The 15928-nt window shown below is 44.6% G+C and overlaps 1 protein-coding gene across 2 annotated transcripts in view; it reads right to left on the minus strand.

Annotated features, from left to right (window-relative positions):
* hmcn1 (hemicentin 1) overlaps positions 1 to 15681 on the minus strand; it is a 740737-nt gene extending 725056 nt beyond the window's left edge. For both annotated transcript variants that reach the window (XM_068037415.1, XM_068037414.1), the window contains exon 1: positions 15124 to 15681. In XM_068037415.1, coding sequence (XP_067893516.1) covers positions 15124 to 15403 — 280 coding nt within the window. In that variant the 5' untranslated portion in view covers positions 15404 to 15681. The remainder of the gene's footprint in view (positions 1 to 15123) is intronic.
* Between the last annotated feature and the right edge of the window lie 247 nt (positions 15682 to 15928).

The raw sequence follows: 15928 nt of genomic DNA on the forward strand, positions 1-15928 counted from the left end.
TCTGCTACAAAGGACTCAGATCACTACTTTGATGGGTGGCACACAGGTGAACACTGATGGACATGCACATAGAGTTGCTTGGTGCATTGGCAGGGTCCAGGCAGCCTCCCTTCATTGTCAAGGAGCATGAAGGAATCCGGCTCCAACTTGGCACAGGCATCGCGCAGACCTTGCAGCCCCTCCTTTTCATGGTGGAAGTCGTGGCCAAATCCAGAACAGTACTTGCGGATCCAGCCGTGATGCAGCGTCTGGTGGCCACTGTCTCAGCTTTCACTGTAGCACAGGCAGAAGCCATCTCTCAGTGCTGCAGTGAAGCTCTGTGGAGGGCATGAGATCCATGCTTGTTGCTGTGCAGGCTCAAATTGCTGCCATCATAGCTGCAGATCTCAATACTCAAAGGGGCATGGAGGTTCTTGCAGCAGTCTGGCGATCTGTGCTCCAGCAAATTACTAGGATTGGTGAGGTGCCACCCCGGGTGAGTAGCAGTGGCACCAGAGCATGTTTTCTCGCAGGATAACAGCATTCGTGCTCACACTCCGTCTGTACCCTTGCTGTTGCCTATCAGCCAGCCAGCCTGACTGCTGTCAACCACGCCACCATGGTGCAGTCTGAAGTAAAGGCCTGCTCGGGTTGGGAAAAAGAACCTGATCCGAACCCGACTGAACCACAGCGGACCCGAGCCCGACCCAGCCTGAGTCCCTCCGATTTTGTCCCAAGCCCGATCCGACCCAAGCCCGACCCCGGCTCAGCCCGCCCCGACCCAAGGCTGACCTGACCATCGCTTTACTTACCTTCGGACTCGAAACCTCCAGGAAGCTGCAGCGCATGCGTGATAACGTCATAGTGACGTCACTCGCTCACTGCGCAGACTCAGTTTCGTCCCGGAGCCCAGCTCAGGTAAGTTTTTTAATTTCAGTACTTAGCCCGACAGAGCACTTATTGTGTGTGTCCGGCCCGACCCAACCTGACCTGAAAGCCGGATCCGGAAGATGGGCTTGACCCGACCCGAACCTGACACGTCATCGGGTCCCGTCGGGTTCAGGTCGGGTAGCAGGCCTTTAGTCTGAAGTCAGGTCTTCTAGGCCTAGAGCTGCTTGAGGTCATCCTCCAAGGCCATTTGCAGTCTCCTGCAGCCTTACAGCAGCCTTGCTGCAGCCACTGGGGTAGCATTGCATAAAAGCACAAGAGCAGGCAAAGGCGTAAGACAGGCACCTAAGGAATGCACAAGGATGAACAGTTGACACTTATTTGTATAAGTGGATGTGTTTTTGGATAAAGATGTTACGGAAAGGTTATTCATTGTGGTTCTAATTGATGGATCTTGGCCAAGGGGATGAAGATTAGGCATCCCATATAGATGATAAGGTAGGAAATGGTGAATCCATCATGGCAAAGGGATGGTCCCCTAAGGAAGCAGAGTCCGAGTAGGTGTCTTCGTACAGCCCGAACTGAGTGAAGGGGTCCCGGTGTATCCTCCCGAGGTGGCCTCCGGATGCCTGGTGGCAATGGCTATGCCCTCATGATGGTAATGTTGTGGAGGACACAGGGGACCACCACGAACTTGGAGACAAACTCTAGCATGTACGGAGATCTTCCCCCGTGTGGTCCAGGCAGTAGAAGCACTGCTTTAGGTTTCTGGTGGCCACATGGGTTTCATTCTATGCCTGTTGTCCTCGCATGGGCAGGTGGCAGAAAGGGGTCTTCAGCCAGGTGAACAAGAGGGTGGCTGCTAAGAGACAAGGAATACCCCTCCAGCAGCCACCCTCTTGTTCTTCTTGGAGGCCCGAAGACAGCGGGAATGGAAGACTGCCTCAAGATGAAAACATCATGGCTGCTACCAAAATAAAGGGCATTCACCAAAATTACCAACACACCAACTGCACAATGAAGGAATGTTAGCCCTTGCAGTTCCTATACCTGCCCCCATTGGCATTGGAGGCCCTCCAAGCCACGTGTGTGCAGTCGATGGCTCCTTGCGCCATTTGGAACTTAACTATCCTGGCAAATCCACTTGCCCACACATCCTGTTTCTCCCTGCTTAGAGAGAGCAGGATATAATTGCCTCCCTTCACATATCGGGCCTTCGTCACCTCCCAAATGCAGCAATGGCTGACCTACTGGGAGATGTTTGATATGTCGCCCATTTACACCCAGAATGATTCAGTCACATGGAAGTTTAATGCCACTGTGATCTTTATGGCCACTGTCAGTGCCATCCTCACCCTGATATGAGGCTGCAGATCCTCTTGAAGGAGAGGGCACAGTTGTGTGGCCGCCTCCTTGTTGGACCTGTGTCACCTCAGGCATTGCTCCTGGGTAAGGTGGATGTATGAGAAGTTCTTTATGAAAATATATAGTCTGTAAGGCCTTCTGTGGAGAGGCCCCCTCCTCCTCCCTCTTCGCAGAGCTTTTCTTCTCTGCAGCCTCTTCTCCATTTCTTGGTCATGTTGCAGACCCAGAGGCATTGCAACTAAAGCCCCCATATCTGCTGCACACTTTTGATGTGTACAGGTGACCAGATCTTCTGCCCTCCCTGAATGGATGCACCAACTCACCAACAGATCTCCAAAAACAAGCCACAGTGCTTCCACAAACATTGCAATAGCAGGCGTAAGTCAAAAGTACCTCATCTGCAAGTTGGAAGGCTATCCATTGAAACAGCAGGTTTTGGGCGAGGGTGGGGGTTGGGGGGGAGGGGTTCCTTTCTGCAGCTGAATGCATGCTCAGCCACGAGTGATTAACACACAAATACACAAGCCTGCACAGTCAAAGGTACAAAACTGTACGTCAAATCAACTGGAACAGCTAAATAATGCCACTCTCGGACCTCTCCTGACTCTTCCAGCACACGCACAACACGTCTGAGCTAGAACCCTTCCCAGTATGGGACGCCGTGCAGGCCACACTGGAAGTGGCCAGCAGCACACTGTAACATTCCTTGTTCCTTTGGTGTGTGATCTATTGTAAGACTCACAGGACTACAAGTAATATCCAAAGAAAACGTGGGTTGTTATTATACATATATACACATACATACATACATAGATATATAAAAGCACATGTCATCCTGTCAGGATACACCCACAATTTTCTGGTCATGTGTGACACGTCATCACTTCCACTGGTGACCTTCACTTACAGCTTCTTAAGGTGGTCCACTCTTAACGTCGTCCCACAACATCCCAATCTTTTCCAAAACTACCCTTATATTAACTGGGATAGTTTTAGTGTGAAAGGAATAGAGGGAGCAGAATTCTTGAAGTGCGTTCAGGAGAACGTTTTGGCCAGTAGGTAGCAAGTCCAACAAGAGAGGGTACAGTGGGCTTAGTTTTAGGAAATGAAGCTGGGCAGGTGGAAGGAGTAGCAGTGGGAGAGCATTTTGGTGGTAGTGATCATAATTCAGTCAGCTTTAACATAATTATGGAAAAGGAGAAGGATAGAAGAGGAGTTAGAGTTCTTAATTGGGACAATGCCAATTTTACTAAACTGAGGAGTGATTTATCGAAGGTGGACTGGAAACAGTTACTTTAAGGCAAATCAGTGCCAGAGCAGTGAGAGACATTCAAAGAAGGATTCAAGGGGTTCAGAGAAAACATGTTACCACAAAGAAAAAGGGTGGGATGGCAAAATCAGAGATATTTTCTTCCGGCATGCAAAATAGGCTGAACAGTGCCCTGACCCTAGCAACAACCACTGCAATTGATCTGTCATGTAGCTGGGTGAAGTAATCCATAACAAAGAGGAAATCAGCTTGAATGTGAAATAAATCCATGCCGATCTTCGTCCATGGATGTGAAGATGTTTCATGTGGGGTCAAGGGTTCCTTCTGTTGATTCGGCTGTGACAACTGTGACATGCCTCAGAGGATTTCAAAATCTAGAGCCCCATGGATGTCAAGGAGTTTACAGGGTAAAATAAGGCAGAAAAGGAACGCTTATGTCTGACACCGGGACTAGGTACTACATCAATACTACAGAAAGCCAAGAGGAGTAGAGGAAGTGCAGGGGTGAAATCAAAAAGGAAATTAGGAAAGCAAAGAGAGGGCATAAAAGAATATTGGCAAGCAAAATCAAGGTGAACCCAAAGATGTTTTATCAATACAATAAGAGTAAGAGGCTAACAAAGGAAAGAGTAGGGTCCATAAAAGACCAAAAAGGTAATGTATGTGTAGAGGCGGAAGATGTTGGCATGGTTCTTAATGAATACTTTGCTTCTGTCTTCACAAAAGAGGGGGACGATATAGAAATTGTAGTTAAGGAAGAGGAGTGTGAAGTATTGGATGTGAAAAACATAGGGAGAGAGGAACTATTAGTGGGATCAGCATCCTTGAAAGTGGATAAATCACCAGGGTCAGATAAAACGTACCCCAGGCTGTTAAAAGAAGCCAGGGAGAAAATAGCGGAGGGTCTGACCATCATTTTCCAGTCTCTCTGGCAAGGCGTCTGATACATTCTATTCCTAAATTCCTTTGATGCAGTTGGGTTAGAATATCAAAATTCAGGGCTTCGGGTATCAGGAATCATTTCCCTTTGAAAAATCACCCCTTGCGATATACAGAGTTCATCTCAATACAGCCAGAAACAGCGTAGACGTTTGGTTACCTCCTGCATGGTGTCAGGCCATCCTTCCACAATCACCTTCCACCTCAATAATAGGGTAGGGTCATGTGCCATCTCTTAGTTCCTCGCATTTGTGGTATCCAAAACTCATGAGGTCGATCTTCAAGACATCCTCAATCTCAGTATCCACACTGTGGACATGCAAATCTAGCGAGACGTCTGCATCATTACTCGGGTTAGGCAATATGCTCAGGGTGTCCAATGTGGCTGTTTGGCTGTCCAGTGTATATCGGATGTCATAATCGTATCCCTGGACCTTGAGCAAAAGTGTCTCCAACCGCGGAGGAGCACCTGTGAGCGGTTGGGCCATATGGTTTCAAATGGCTTGTGGCCAGTCTCCATAGAACCATAGAAAATTTACGGCACAGAAAGAGGCCATTCAGCCAGCGTGTCTGTGCCAGCTGAAAAAGCTAGCTGCCCAATCTAATCTCACCTTCCAGTACCTCGTCCATAGCCTGACAGGTTACAGCACTTCAGGGGCAGGTACCTTTTAAATGAGTTGAGGGTTTCTGCCTCCACTACTGATCCGGGCAGCAAATTCCAGACACCCACCCCCTCTGGGTGAAAACAATTTTCCTCATCGCCCCTCTAATCCTTCTACCAATCACCTTAAATCTGTGCCCCCTGGTTAATTGACCTCTCCGCTAGGGGAAACAAGTCCTTCCTGTCTACTCTATCTAGGCCCCTCGTAATTTTGTACACCTCAATTAAGTCACCCCTCAGCCTCTTCTGTTCTAAGGAAAACAATCCTAGCCTATCCAAACTTTCCTCATAGCTGCTTTTTTCAAGCCCCGGTAACATTCTTGTAAATCTCCTCTGTACTCTCTCCAGAGCAATTATGTTCTTCCTGTAATGTGGTGAACAGAACTACATGCAATACTCCAGCTGTGGCTTAACCAGCGTTTTATACAGTTCCAGCATTATATCCCTGCTTTTGTATTCTATACCTCTTCAATCTTATCTGGGTCTGGGCGTATTCCTCTGGCAGAATATATCGACCCAAAGATGTTTATGTGCCTAAGATTGACATGGTACTTCTTGCTATTAAACACAAGGCCCTCATGATGAGCAGCCAGCATTAGCAAATGTCATGTTCATTAGCAAAGGTCATGTTCCGCCTTGCTCTGCCCCATCATCGCACTATTATGGGCTATACAGATACAGCCCAGGACATTTCCCATTATCCTGGCCATGTATTGTTGAAAAATGTCCTGGCTGATGCACAGACAAAACGATAACTGTCTGAAAAAGTATCTCCTGAATGGTGTTCTAAAAGTTGAGTAGCTGGGACTGCTTGGCTAAGTGGACAGACCAGTAGCCATACTTCGCGTTGAGCTTTGAAAAAGTACTTAGCACCAGTAAACTTAGGATTCACCTCCTCCAGGGTTAGGATTTTATTTGGGCACCTCTTGAGGACTAAATTCAGTCATCGCAAGTCTAAGCAAATCCTAAGACTGCCATCTTTCTTCAGCATGCAGGTAATGGAGCTGCACCAATCGGAATGCTGGTGCACTCGGCGGATGACTCCCTTGTGCTCCATCTCATCCAGCTCCACTTTAAGCTTCTCTTGAACGTGCATTCTGTATTTCCTTGGCACGTCGATATTAGGAACTGCATCCTCCCTCATGTACAATATGGCATCACCCTTGAAATCACCGCTTGCATCAAACCTGTCTGGGTAATGTAGTTTCAGGTTTCTAACTGACTCAATGCACTCCATGTTGCAACCTTCCATTTCTTTTGATGAGGTGCTACCCTCATGTATTGTGATGATACGTAAATCTTGGAATACTGGAAGTCCTGCGACAGTTGGTCCAGTTGTGTCTACAATGTAAAACATTTGTGGTAGCCATTCAGAGTTCCCACAGCTGCACTGTAAGGTTATCATTCCAATGCACTTGATTGGAGAACCATTGTAGGCAGTCAGCCCAGCCGTAGTGGGCTGTACCATAGATTCCCATTTCATTAAGTACATGTCCTTCAGTATACGAATTGGCAGAATAGTTGCACTTGCTCCAGTGTCAATTTTTACTCTGAGCTTATGCTTGCCACTCATCTGCGGACATACAATCCTGATCATGGCAAATGCCTCAGATTGCATAATAGCATTGACATGTTGATCCAAATTAAATATGTGAAATGCTTGCTCGCTGTTGTCACGAGTGCATTCTTCACCTGTGTCCTCCTGACAATATGTCTCTGCTGACCTACATTCTTGAGCTTTATCTTGGCACCTTGCAACAAATTGGTCAATGGATTCATCTTGCTTTTGCTGGTAGTTCATCAGCTCAAGCCTATGTACTGGGAAATTTACCTTGCCCTTGAGTTGCTGCTCCAGGAATGTCCAAGCTTGCTAGGGTCCTTTTGTTCCTCCCCTGACAATCATGGTGTAGGCCTTCATTGCCCAGTGCAATTGTAACCTCGATAGCTTGTTTCTCTGGTTCACTCACTTCTTGATCCAGGAAACACAGTTCCATTTGCTTTCAAAACAGTTTAAATTCTGATGCTATGTCTGACGCCTTCCAATCTATAACTGGATATCTGAAAGCCATTGTCTTAATGATCCTGCTTTTTTATAAAATATAGGACTTTTTACAGGTTTTCTTTTTCACAGGCACACTTTTTTCTTGCTTAGACAGAATCTTTTTCTGCAGGCCTGCCCCTTTAAGAGTGAGACTACAAAATCTTTTTTTTAAACTGAGAGAGCAGTTCTTTGTCTGCAACCAGCTGCAGCTTGCAGTACCAACAGCTTCCAGAACCAGGCCCTCTCACTGTGCTGTGGACCTCCAGCGGCACTGTTGAGTTCTTCCCTCTCTTTTTGGCTTAGGCCCCACCCACAAAGCAAAAAAAGGGGGAAGCTAAAACAGTATTGGCTTCAGCTATTGCTTTTCAAATTTTTTGACCCACTGCCAGATTAGTTGAGAGCTCCGATCTCCTGGCAATTGCCTACTGTACTCAGAGTTTCAACACCTCCCAGGCTCCTGTCTATGCTCTCTGCCTGAATCTTCAGCTACTCCAGGTAGGCAATCTGCTGTTCTTTGTTCCCTCTTAGTGTGTTCTTCAGAAAATCAAATGTTGCCACGATGTAATATTTGGTGGTCTTCAGAAAAAATATATCCCACCACTTCCACCATATAATTTTACTTGTTCCTTTGGTGTGTGACCTATTGTAAGACTTACAGGACTACATGCAACATCCAAAGAAAACATGGGTTTTTATAATACTTTAAACTAGAATATATATTTATATAAACAAACAGTTACTGCATGAGCCACATCTAAACACACCTCATCCTGTCGGGCTACACCACAATTTTCTGGTCATGTGTGACATGACATCACTTCTTCCAGTGACTTTCACTTACAGTTTCTTAAGGTGGTTTTCTCTTAAGGTCGTCCCACAACACATGATGTGCCATTCACATCATTTGGGTCTTGCGTGGCACTGAGCCCAATTTCGTGGTCACCATCTTATATATCCTTAATTTCCAGAAAAACAACCTCCAGCTCTGTTCACCAATCTGAGTGGCGCATGTTAGCAAAGATCAGTCCTTTTGATATCAATTAGCTCACAACCACAACCCTGTTAGTCCCACTGCCCCCGATGACCTCCAAATCAATGAAATACCAGCACCTAGAGATGCCAGGTTGCTCATTTACTCTGTAGCTTCTCAGGTCATTGCTAACAAAAGATCTCACCATTGGTCCTGATGAGGCTGGGCATCTTTATGATCCCCTTAGCAAGTTATTGCTGGACCTGTGGTCATGATGGCTTGTTTTCCGCCACTGTTGAATTTATATATGTGTTGTTTATATAAGTCTTCATAGTTTAATCAGCATTAGCCCTTTCCTTTCTGATTGGGCATTTCTCCTATATTGTCCAATCCATCTTCTTATCAAATGTTGTGATAGTGTAATTGGCACGTGGAGGGAGAAAGGCCATTTTTGCATTTCATGTTAAGAGGGAGAACTTAGTCACTCAGATAGTTTAAGGGCCAGAATGTCACAATGGACCATTCTGACCAACCCTAACACTGCTGCAATAATCAATAATAGGAACATAGGGCTTAGGAGCAAGAGTAGGCCATTCAGCCCTTCAAGCCTGCTCCGCCAATCGAGAAGATCATGACTGATCTGGTTGTGGTCTCAACTCCACTTTCCTGTCTGCCCCCATAACCTTTGGTTCCTTTGTCGATCAAAAATCTATCTAACTCAGCCTTGAGTAAATTCAATGACCCAGCCTCCATTGCTTTCTGCGGAAGAAAATTCCACAGACTAACAAACCTCTGAGAGAAAAAAGTTTCTCATCTCCATCTTAAAAGGGAGACCTCTTAATCTGCATCCCCTAAGTCTAGTTTCCCCCACAAGAGGAAACATCCTCCCAGTATCCACTCTAAAGAATCCCCTCAGGATAGGCGACATGTTTAGCTAGAGGATCTGGATCGGCGCAGGCTTGGAGGGCCGAAGGGCCTGTTCCAGTGCTGTAATTTTCTTTGTTCTTATATGTTTCAATAAGATCACCTCTCATTCTTCTAAACTCAAATTGGTGTAGGACTAACCTGTTCAACCTTTCTTCATAAGATATGCCCTTCATCCCCAAATGAGTCAGTGAACCTTCTCTGAACTGCTCATGCAATTATATCGTTTTTCAAATAAGGAGACCAGAACTGTATACAGTACTCCAGATGTGGTCTCATCAAGGCCCTGTACAGCTGCAGTAAAGCTTCCCTACTTTCATACTTGTTTTCCCTTGCAATAAACACCAACATTCCATTTGCCTTCCTAATCACTTACATACTAACTTTTTGTGATTCATGTTGAACCATCATTTGGGGAGAATTTTCCACAAAGTTAGTGCTTTCGTTGACAGTTTTGTACTTTGATAACCCATCCAGCATGCTAGAAATTATGGAAGTGTCACCAAACTAATCACATTTGCAAAGCTGCTGTAATATGCAAGCCATCTGAGTTTATGGAAAAGGCTTTGGCATTGTGATGTCTTGTGGATTTGCAACTTCAAATGGGAAAGATTTGGTTGCATCTCAGTACCAGGTAGGAAAATCCTATACTTCAATAGCAAATCTGCAGCAATTCTCAATTACTAATACATTGGAAATGTGATAGGTCACAAGTACCACGCAACATTAGCTACCAAGTAGGTCACAAAAGGGATTGTCAGTGATTGACATGTGAAGAAGAAAAATCACTTACAGAAAGAAGCACTATTGGTTATTCTAACAAAGTCTCTGGGGTAGATTTTGGCTTTGTACGATACTGCAAAACATGTGATCACGATCAGTAGCCTGTTTTGTACCTGTTCTGATTTTTATTTCCATTGTAGCATCTTGCCCAAACTAATCATTCTTCCTGCATGAGCCTAAACAATGTTAACTAATGGTTCAAGTATCGGGGCATCACATTCTTCTCCAAGCCATCCAGCAAACTTATACTTAGTATCTACTAGGGTGCTTATTTTAAACATGTCCAAAGAAATGCATAAGCCTAATTTGACTAAATAGAAGACTAAAGTCTGCACTCATGGCATTAAAAGGGGTAATTTTCTAACTTCGTGTTCCCAATGACAAGCCTTGCCCATAAAGAACTCAGGATTGGAGTTCTCAGCCCTAAGAACAGAAGGAAGCATAGGAGACAAACAATCTAGGCTAGAGTTCTTGCTTGCATTTTAACCCTTAAACTGTTAGCAGGTCTTGTAGAATGCCAGCACTGGAGTAAACATTACTGTTTCAATGATTGAGCTCCCTCTATCAATTAAAGTGAACATTTAAATCTTCCAATCAAGACCAAAAAATATAAATTGGCTCTGCTCACTTCATCTTTCTTACCTCGGCCATTTTAATTGTCTTAACATTATCAAATATATGTATTAAAGTCCATTCTTCTTTCAAATGAATACCTCTCTACACCCACCATTTGCTTTGGAGGTGGAAACAGTATTCAAAGAATTGGCCTCAGACCAGCATTGGAAATATGTTTATAGCTGATCCAATGCCACAAATATAAAATTGACATGATCACATTATATGTGAGACCAGATTAATCTTTAAAGCATTTTTGATATATCAAACCAAGAAAGGCTACAACCGAAATAGTTATTTTAGAAGCCACGAGAGAGCCTGATTCCGATGTAGCTTAATTAGTTTGATAGGGTTCAGCCAGCCTTACAATAACACCCAGTTGCATGCTGGGAACATAGACTTGGGGAAATTCTAGTGGAGTGCAAGTGAGCACTGTAGAAATTACTCAGACTAACTTGGTGGTACCTTGATAATATTACAAGAGTACAATCCTCTAGAATGCTCTAGTGAGGTAGGACTGCTCTTGATATCAAGGCAGCATTTGATTGAGTGTGGCATCAAGGAGCCCTAGCAAAACTGAAGTCAATGTGGATCAGGGGGAAAAATCTCCACTGGTTGAAGTCATTCCTAGCACAAAGGAAGATGGTTGTGGTTGTTGGAGGTCAATCATCTCAGCCCCATGACTGCTGCAGGAGTTCCTCAGGGTTGTGTTCTGGGCCCAACCACCTTCAGCTGCTTCATCAAAGACCTTCCCTTCATCATAAGGTCAGAGTGGGGATGTTTGCTGATGATTGCAGTGTTCAGTACCATTCACAGCTCCTCAGATACTGAAGCAGTCCATGTCTGCATACAGCAAGATCTGGACAATATTCAGGCTTGGGCTGTTAAGTGGCAAGTAACATTCACACCGGACAAGTGCCAGGCAATGGCCATCTCCAACAAGAGAGAATCTAACCATCTCCCCATGACATTCAATGGCATTACCAATCGTTGAATCCCCCACCATCAACATCCTGGAGTTACCATTGGCCAGAAACTTAACTAGAGCAGCCATATAAATACAGTGGCTATAAGAGCAGATTAGAGTCTGGGAATTCCCCACCTCCTGACTCCCCAAAGTCTGTCCACCATCTATAAGGCACAGGTCAGGGATACTCTCCATTTGCTTGGATGAGTGCAGCTCCAACAACACTCAAGAGGCTCGACAGCATCCGGAACAAAGCAGACCACTTGATTGCCACCCTATCTGCCACTTTAAATATTCACTTCTTCCACCACTGGCGCCCTGTGGCTGCAGTGTGTACCATCTACAAGATGCACTGCAGCAACTCGCCAAGCTTCCTTCGACAGCACCTTCCAAACCCATGGCCTCTGCCACCTAGAAGAACAAAGGCAGCAGATGCCTGGGAACACCACCACCTTCAAGTTCCCCTCCAAGCCACAAACCATTCTGATTTGGAACTATATTGCCGTTCCTTCACTGTCACTGGGTCATAATCCTGGAACTCCCTTCATAACAGCATTATGGGTTGTACCTACACTACATGGACTGCAGCAGTTCAAGATGGCAGCTCGTCACCACCTTCTGAAAGGCAATTAGGAATGAGCAACAAATTTTGGCCTTGCTAGTGACACTCATATCCCATGAACGAACAAAAAAAATTAGTTGCAGTGCTTACAATTCGCATTAACTGACAGAACAGTTTCCTGGAAGGAGTTACAATGCTGTAACCCTGCTGAGCACAACGGCTCCAGGGTTTTTTATGTGTAACAGTAGGAATGGAATCCATAATGCATAGCAAAATTCCCTCAGCAGACAACAATTGTTTCAATGTCAAAAAGTAGTATCTTCTACTGGGGTAAAATATACCAGCATCAGAGGATTTAGATGATTCATTTTTTAAACTGAGACCTATTCTATCATGGGAAATTGAGTTGGCATTTTATCCACTTTAGGGAAGGATTGCTCTGGTGGCTGTGTCTAATGACATTGTAAATATATTCAAGGAATTCAAAAGCCACAATGTGGCTTCATATAAAAACCAAAACAATTTTTTCCACTTCATCAGTAGAAGTTGCATCCAAATCAGTATACTGTTTTACTGGTATCCTTGATTGCTGGCCAATATGTTTAGGAAACAATTGTATGAGAGAAACTTTTGACAGTAACAATCACTAGTTTCACGTGATGCAGATAAATGGATTGAGATTTGCTGTTGTAACTTACTACTTTAGCTAGCCAGTTTGAATATATAAATGCAAGTTATTGTTGTTGACTGTGCTTCTGTCTTGTAACTCCTATCCATAATCTCATCTATCTATACTAAAAATATAGCATGTAGTTCCTGTGTCACACTTCCTAAACAGTTTTCCTATCATGCTTTGTTGATTGACACCCCTATTGTCATAAAACAAGGACTCCAACTCATGGTGATCTGCCAGTATTTATTTCTATACATATATACATGATCGTGTTTCTCTATCATATGGGATAAAATTCCTCTTTACAGCAAAAAAGGGAGAATGCCCCTTTTTCTTCCATTAAAGACCCACTATCTATATTGTATCTGTTTTTGCGACTGGAGGGCTGTTTCCAGTGGCATTCCACAGGACTCACTACTGGGTCCCCTGCTTTTTGTGGTATATATTAACAATATGGACATATATGTAGGGGGCATGATCAAGAAGTTTGCAGATGACACAAAGATTGACCGTGTGGTAGATAACAAAGAAGGATAGCTGTAGACTGCAGGAAGATATTGATGGTCTGTTCAGATGGGCAGAGAAGTGGCAAATGGAATTCAACCTGGAGAAGTGTGAGGTAATGCATTTGGGAGATCAAACAAGGCAAAGGAATACAGGATTAATGGGAAAATACTGAGAAGTGTAGAGAAAGTGAGGGGCCTTGGTGTGAATGTCCACAGATCCCTGAAGGTAGCAAGACAGGTCAATAAGGTGGTTAAGAAGGCATATTTTTTTTTTTTTTTAGAGATACAGCACTGAAACAGGCCCTTCAGCCCACCGATCCTGTGCTGACCATCAACCACCCATTTATACTAATCCTACACTAATCCCATATTCCTACCACATCCCCGCCTGTCCCTATATTTCCCTACCACCTACCTATACTAGGGGCAATTTATAATGGCCAATTAACCTATCAACCTGCAAGTCTTTGGCATGTGGGAGGAAACCGGAGCACCCGGAGGAAACCCACGCAGACACAGGGAGAACTTGCAAACTCCACACAGGCAGTACCCAGAATTGAACTGGGTCGCTGGAGCTGTGAGGCTGCGGTGCTAACCACTGCGCCACTGTGCCACAGTATAGAATACAAGAGCAGGGAGGTTATGCTAGAACTGTATAACTCATTGGTTATGCCACAACTTGAGTACTGTGTGCAGTTCTGCTCATTACAGAAAGGATGTAATTGCACTGGAGAGGGTACAGAGGAGATTTACAAGGATGTTGACAGGACTGAAAAATGCAGCTTTGATGAAAGATTGGATAGGCTGGGGTTGTTCTCCTTGGAACAGAGAAGGCTGAGGGGAGATCTGGTTGAAATGTACAAACTTTTGAGGAGCCTGGATAGAGTGGAGGTGAAGGGTCTATTCACCTTAGCAGAGAGGTCAATGATGAGGGGGCATAGATTTAAAGTGATTGGTGGAAAAATTAGAGGGGAGAATGAGGAAAAACTTTTTCACCCAGAGGCTGGTAATGGTCTGGAACTCACTGCCTAAAAGGGTAGTCAAGGCAGAGACCCTCAACTCATTCAAAAGGAGTCTGGATCTGCACCTCAAATGCCGTAACCTGCAGGGCTATGGACCAAATGCTGGAAAATGGGATTAGAATAGGTGGATCGTTTTTCGGCCGGCACAGACACGATGGGCCAAGTGGCCTCTTTCTGTGCCTTAAACTTATCTATGATTCACTATCCATATCATGCGAGCACAGTTGCTTCCAAATGTGTAATTTCTGAGAATGTGACTTCCTCAGCAAGCCATTAATTCTAGAAACAGACATCTCCTGCTTTTTGTTCAAAGTGGAATCCTAGTCATGTCAAGCGTGACTTTCATTCAGCCAGGAGACAGACCACCTCAGTATTATTCTCTGCCGACTATAATATACCCTTCCATATTTCCTAGTGTACAGCGAATTGCATGGATCCGATTTCTTCTGCAGTGGCTGGTTCTATTTAGTGCTCACCACATACTGCTGACTTCATCCTGTAGAGATGTAGCATTTCATTTGTCCCAGTGTCTGTGTTCTGCTGCTATGCCCCTAACAGTCTGACATCAGAGTCCTCACACACGCTAACGTCCTCACTCAAGCATTTTGCAGACAAGTTACCGTTAGACCAATAGGGATACTCTCACAGCAGGATAATGCGCGTTTAGTCCCAGGAAGAGTGCAATCAAACTGTAAGTGGAGATGATTCTGTACTCACCAGAAAGGACGTATCCTTGTTCATTTAAATTTTGCAAAGAAAATGACGTTTCATCTGCAGCTGGCGAAACATCGGGAAAACAGTTCCCAATTCATGCAACACTTAAAAAAGCTAATAATGCAAAGGAAGTTAATAATATCAACGTGGACGTGTTGCAGACAAGGGCCGCGTGAATAACCGAAACTAAAAAAAGATAGTGTGCCCAAAACATTACTACAATGAAATTGGTTCGTGGTCTTACCTGGGTCATGAAAGGGCACAAGAGCAAAGTTATATAAAGGCTTCTTGGGTCGACTTAGCGATGTTTCTAAAATCTTTGAGGCTCCTTCAATAACTTGAACTAAATCATCATACATGGACCCAGTCACATCAAACACAAAGGCCAGGGTAGAGGCTCCCTCCGGGATGTCTTCAGCCTTCTCCTCGCTCTCTGGAGCATCTTGAACTGTCGACTGGGAAAGCAGGAGCAGGCACGCTGTGCAGATTTTAAATAACCATTTAAAGTTCGTTAGCACAGTCATTTTTAAATAAGAACAGCAAAACTTAAAAAAGACACCTCCTTCGAAAATCAAAAGACATCTAAACGATGCATTTAAAAAAAAGAAAAAAGTTTTAAGATAACTTTGATCTGAAAATCAGCAATAAATTTGTATCTTGTCTGGTTCTGGTCTCCAAATGCAGACGGAGAATAGTCAAAGCTGGCGATAGCCACTTCTCCTCCTCTCCCGATTTCGTTTCCTTCTGCTGTACAGTTGGGCTGGTTAATGTCCCCAACTCTCGGAAGCAGCCTGGCTGTTGGAGAATTTGGCTCAGACTGCAGCTCCACCGCTCCGGTCAGCCTCTTCCCTCTCCTCATGCAGGCAAGATGATACCCTGGAGAGTGCTGTGTGCCGATTGGAGCACGTTACACTGGAGTCATTCGGATTTTAGGGGCCCCCTTTGGGGTGAGTGTTAAGTTTAAAGGTCAGCCTTTAGTACTTCTGACTCTAGGGATCAATGGAAAATGCACCGCCGAGCTCAGCACATTTTTAAGTTTATTTTTTTTT

Source organism: Heterodontus francisci, chromosome 8 (genome assembly GCF_036365525.1).
Source record: "Heterodontus francisci isolate sHetFra1 chromosome 8, sHetFra1.hap1, whole genome shotgun sequence".
NCBI lineage: Eukaryota > Metazoa > Chordata > Chondrichthyes > Heterodontiformes > Heterodontidae > Heterodontus > Heterodontus francisci.